General features: G+C 37.5%; 1 protein-coding gene across 1 annotated transcript in view; it reads right to left on the bottom strand.

Moving 5' to 3' along the window:
* The window catches only part of C7H14orf39 (chromosome 7 C14orf39 homolog), a 51,235-nt gene extending 47,082 nt beyond the window's left edge, over positions 1–4,153 (bottom strand). The window contains exons 1-4 of the mRNA XM_065548874.1: positions 4,011–4,153; positions 3,093–3,149; positions 2,944–3,000; positions 1,779–1,905 (exon numbers count right to left, since the gene is read on the bottom strand). Coding sequence (XP_065404946.1) covers positions 1,779–1,905; positions 2,944–3,000; positions 3,093–3,141 — 233 coding nt within the window. The 5' untranslated portion in view covers positions 3,142–3,149; positions 4,011–4,153. The remainder of the gene's footprint in view (positions 1–1,778; positions 1,906–2,943; positions 3,001–3,092; positions 3,150–4,010) is intronic.
* Between the last annotated feature and the right edge of the window lie 1,847 nt (positions 4,154–6,000).

The following is a 6,000-nucleotide window of genomic DNA, read 5'->3' on the forward strand; positions in this document are numbered from 1 at the left end:
ATTATAGGGTATTTTTCTCTTTAATTTGTGTGCAGTCATATTTATCCATCATTTCCTATGTGGTTTCTGATTTTGGTGACATATTTAGAAAGACCTTCCTCTCTCAAAGATTATATAGCACTTTTATTTTTCTAGTACTTTCACAGATTCATATTTCACATTTAAATCTCATAACCAGTATGCTGAAATCATGCACTGGAGGTATTCATTAATTTAGACATATTAAAATCAACAGATCCTACCGACCCTCCTCAGACCCAGCAGAAATTAAGCTTTTACAAAGTACGACATATCTAGGACACGGTAGATTCTATGGGGAAACTATTAGTACTTTTCCACAACCCAATGCAGCTAATTGAGGAAAACCGCTGGTAAAATCTACTACAATAAAACCCAAATAAAAATAAAAGAAAATGGTCAACATGTAAGTTTTGGCTGATCAGATTACCAAAATATTTAAACACTGACAATTCCAATGTTGGCAAGAGTATGAGGAAATAGGAACTCTCCTACATTGTTTTTTAATAATTCATTTTCTATTTATAAAAGTAACAATCTTTATAATAAGTCAATCAATGTGTCACTGCATAAAATTTTGTTCTCATACATTGTTGGTGGGAGCATAAATTGGTATAAACTTTTTGGAGAGCAGTTTGGTATTATCCACCCAATGTTTAAACGTGCATACTCTTTAGCAATTTCCCTTCTAGGAGCCCATTCCATAGCATCAGATCTCTATATGTAGAAGTATATCTGTACATGACTGGAAATAACCTAAATTTCCATTAATAGGGGAATGGCTAAATAACAGGCTACATCAATACCATAAATACCATGGAGCTGTTAAAAAGAATGAAATATACATACAATTACATGCATAGTACGAATTGCATTACATATTGTTAAATGTTAAAAAGCAAGTTGCAGAATGAAGTGATTCCATTTTTGTAAAAAGGAAAGATACCTATATAAACAGGTGTGTGTGTGTGTGTATGTGGGGTGTGTAATAATGATGTTAACTATTCAAGGTCTAAAAGAATGTGAGTGATTACCTACGCAGAGGATGATAGAGTAGGGGATGGGAACTGCAAGCAGGGAAAAGCTATTCACACCATATATATGTATATTGCTTGAATCTTTGTACTAGGTATATATTACTTTTATAATTTCTTAAAACCAGTGGGAAAAAAGTAATGGGGGAAAACCCAAAAAGGCTTATTAAAATTTTGAATAACAAAATATTTCAAAACAAATATGATCCTAAAGTACAGTACTTATTACAATATCCATATAAAAGTACAGAAAATTTGTATTTGTAATAAGTCTTTGTTCTTTTTATGCCTTTGTTTCAAAATGTTTGTCTTCTACTAGAGTTAACTAGTAGAATCCAGAACCTGAAGCCATGTTGAAAGAATTCTTAACAAATATGTTTATTTTGAAAAACTTTAGGCTGTATTCCCTCATACAAAAATAACATCTTGAAAATTCAAAAATGGAAATCGTTTCAAATTTATCTAATAGGAATTTTATATACTGAGCTTATTCAAAAGTCTATAGTTAGATTAACTGGATCTGAATTAGTGAGATCTTATAGCTGTTTAGTTCTATTTCTCTTTTGATCCTCCTATAATCCCTTTACATAGTGGCATAACAAGGCACATTAAAACTTGATTCATTAGCTAATATAGAATACTACTTTGAAGCAAGTATCTTCAACTATAAGCTCAAAAACCCTGAATAAAACAATGTAATGAAAATTGATTCTTTCAAATACTCACTTTCTACAGTTGTCTTTAATCTCCTCACTATGTTTACAGTAATGATCAATTTCCTCATCTGTTGTATTTATAGTTTCATGTATCCTACAAATAGTTACTTTGTTTTCCTTAATATCTTCACAGCATTCTAGAAAGAGGAAATATTTTCTTAACGCAGAAATCATAAATTCAAAATAAACAAATAGGGGAAAAAATGGGTATGGCAGCTTACCTAAAAGGAAGAGAGCCAGAGAATGGAGAGGAAATGAGGCTTGAGATGGGTGGAACCGTATACTAAAATGCAGAGAACCAGGGCCAGGCCTGATCCTATAGCCAGAAGCTAAGAAGGATTTCAGTTGGGATTGAGAAATAAATGTCCCTTGTACCTCATCTTTAACATAAGAGGGCTAGATTCAGTGATATCTAAGGTCAATCGTATCTTAAGATGCTATGAATTCGTGCAAACATTTACTCATTAATGATACTAACACAAGCCTTCTGTTTCTGAAAAATGTGAAATTTCTATTCATCAACTCTATGTCAATTAATTATTAAACTCACTTATCTTTGTTACTAGTGATTAAATAAGATAAAATGGACATAATTTCTTGAAAAGATTAAAATAAATTCTTAATATGCTGTATTTTTTTGATTGCAGAAAAGATAACTAAACTCAACCTTTTCAGAACGATTAAGAAATTTAGAACTCTATTTTTTATGGTTGTTTTGTCCGATCTTAAAATACTATACAGTATTTGTGTGACTTGCCTTGCTATTTCTCTGATAACATTATTTTTCAGAATTATTATTCCTGAAAATGTGGCATCTATCAATTTTGATCCCTGATTTCTGGTGGTTTCTATAAAGATAAAAAAATTTCACTCAACTATTTGAAATAACTTGTTATTAGAGAAAAATAACATCTTTTCAACTGCACCTAAGGGGTCATTTCTACTTAAGACAAAATTCTTCACAAAATAATTAAATGCTGAATATAGAAGTTTATTATCAAACAACTATAGTTAAGTCACATCTATTTTGTCTAGGGTAAACAGTTTATTTGTCGCTAGAGAGAACTGACACAAAAGTTACGCCAACAATAAGTTGCCCTAAACAGGGCAATTGTATATTATGTGCCATAAGGAATTAAAAGACTAAAATATCTTGATCATGCAAAGCTACTTACTATTAATTCTTTGAATCATCTCTTCTTTAGTACTTATGTCTTGCTCATACTGGAAGACTAAAATAAACAACTCTCTTGTGACTTCAATTCATTGTTAAAATGCCAAAGCCTCATACAAAAAGCTACCTATTTTTTCACTTTATACCTACCAAATTCTAGCAAAAGTCTGTCCAAACTGACAAACAGGCTGTCATTCATCTTGGATACTATGTTAAATGGAAAAAAAAAAATTATAAGGAAAGATTTTAAGTCATATGCAAAACAGGATATATTTGGTAACGACCTTTTCAATATAGCATTCTTCACAGGAACATGTGGGCGGAGCCAGAACTGGAAGGAGAGAGGCCCCCTGAGCCCATGGCGACTTTCCCAGTCCCTTGCTGGGCCAAGCCCAACGAGCGCTTCAGAAATCGTTGTTGAGTCGGCGCACGACTTGAAGCTTCGGGGATGGGGTGGCAGGCACCCGCATAACCGCTTATGCGTGGGACTGCAACAAGCGTCCGGATCTTCCAGGGTTCACGGACACCCAGATTTCTCCACAGGATATGCCCTTTAAAATAAACGTTCTGAATATGTCCCTTGGTGGCGTGTGTACAACCACGTGTAGCAAAATTCTAACGAAAGCCCTTCCCCAACAGCCGGGTAAATCTAGAGAAACAGTGTGATTTCGCACTTGTGAATTTACCAAGGAGAATAAAAAAGTGGAGTTTTTCATAGGACTGCCAATTCGCATTACAGCATACGCCTGAGGCGGGGTTCGTGTCTACCGTTCCCCTCAGAGCCCAGGGGCCACAGCCCGCGCGCTTCGCGGTGGGAGCTCGCCGGCCAACTCCCACCCTCACAGCCTCCTGTCCTGGCTTCCCCTCGCCCGAGGCCGCAATACCGCATCCCCCCACCCATCCCCAGCCGCGCCCACAGCCTCGGGCCGCACCAACCCCTGAGAAAAGGCGACACTGGTTATTCCGAGGGGCAGGGCCAGCCAGCCTCCTCCCACCCACTCACATGCTCCCTCTCAGAGTCGCCGGCCCAGGGAAAAACCGACACACACAGCTCCCTTCCCCACGCACCTAAACAGCCCCTCTGGACCCGAACGCCCACACCCTCCTTCCCTGGGGGTCCCAAACTCCACTCAGGATTCCCGGGCCCGGGGACGCCACAGCTGATCCTGACTCCAAACGGCGGGAGCCTTGGTCTCGCCTCGCTCAGCCCCGCCCCCACGCCCCTGGTGCCAGCCCTAAGAGACCCCGCGGAGCACGCCGCGGGATCCGCAGATCGCGCTGAAGAGCAGCGAGATCGCGCTTTGGACGAGACCTGAGTGGCTGCAACCGTTCCTTCTTCGCGGGTGGAAGCGCGGAGCAAGCCCCGTAAAACCCCAGAAGTGGGTGCTGAAGTCAGGGGACCCTCAAAGAAGTAGGGACCTGTCAGGGACTCTCCTGTTTTCTTGAAGACTAGTGTTTTTTAAAGCCTATTTATTCCTCTTGTAACAAGTTTTTAAAAATATTTTGGAGTACAGCAATAAAATTGATATTAACTTTAACAAGACAGTAAAAAGTACTCGATTCAATAATCAAAATTCAATTCTGAATTCAGCATTTTTCAAAACATCTTAAAAAGCAAGCACAATTCAAATACATATTAGTTGAATGGATGTTTTGAGACTGACTCATTTGCTCAGTTTCAAATAAAGCACATTTTCTGTCCAAAATGCTGTCTTTAGGTAATTTATGCTCTTAGGTTTTGTCTGCCTATCCAACGTGAAATAAAGAGTGTAAACGAAATCATTTAAGCAGTTCAGTCCTCCAAAGTGCCTCAATCCATTGTATATTTCTGGTAGAAATGTTTTTAATCCTAAATGATCTCAATAATTGTCTCAAGTCACCAAAACCTAAGCTGTTTCACAGAATATTTAAGTGAAAAAGGTTTCAGAAGTTTTTCTTGCTTAATTGCCTCAGATCAGATATGCATAACCAGTTTTATTATACTGTGCTGTTATATGGCTCACTAGTTGGTATTAATATGCATCAAAACTAACATACGTTTTGATAATGTAAGAATTTAGCAGATTTATTCTTTTGTGTGTGAAAAATCTTTTCACTTCGTTTATCCAGGTTTACTGAGGCATAATTGACAAATAAAAATTGTATTTACCAAGTACATGATATTTGGACATATGCATACATTGTGAAATGATTACCATGATCAAGTTAATTCGTATAACACATCCATCACCTCATATAATCATTTTTGTGTGTGTGTGGTGAGAACCTTTAAGATCTACTCTCTTAGCAAATTTCAAGAACACAATACAGTATTATTAACTATAGTCACCATGCTGTACATTAGATCTCCAGAACTTATTCAGTCTGCTTAACTGAAACTTTGTACCCTTTGACCACCATATTTCCTCATTCCCACCTCCTCCCTCCCCCAGCCACTGGCAACCACTATTCTACTCTCTGCTTCTATGGGCTCAGCTTTTTCAGATTCCACATACAAGTGAAGTCATACAGTATTTGTCTTTCTGTGCCTGACTTACTTCACTTAGCATAATGTCCCACAGGTTCAACCACCACCCACGTGGTCACAAATGACAGGATTTCCTTCTCTGTTAAAGCTGAATAAAATTCTGTGTGTGTGTGTGTGTGTGTGTGTGTGTGTTTATCCATTCATTGACAAATGAATGGATAGGTTGAGTACATATATTGGCTATTGTGAATAATGTTGCAGTGAACATGAGAGCACAGACATCTGTTCCACAAAGCAATTTTATATCCTTTGGATATATATTCAAAAGTGGGATTGCTGGATCTTATGATAGTTCTATTTTAAAATTTTGAGAAGCCTCTACACTGTTTCCATAATGGCGGTACCAGTTTGCATTCCTGCCAAGAGTGTACAACTTTTCCTTTTTTCCATATCCTTGTCAACACTTGTTGCCTTTTTTTATCATAGTCATTCTAACAGGTGTGAGGTATCCTATTGTGATTTTGATTTGCATTTCCCTGTGATTATTGATGTTGAGCATTTCTTTATACATCTGTTGGCCATTTGCACATC

This window comes from Macaca fascicularis, chromosome 7 (genome assembly GCF_037993035.2).
Source record: "Macaca fascicularis isolate 582-1 chromosome 7, T2T-MFA8v1.1".
Lineage (NCBI taxonomy): Eukaryota > Metazoa > Chordata > Mammalia > Primates > Cercopithecidae > Macaca > Macaca fascicularis.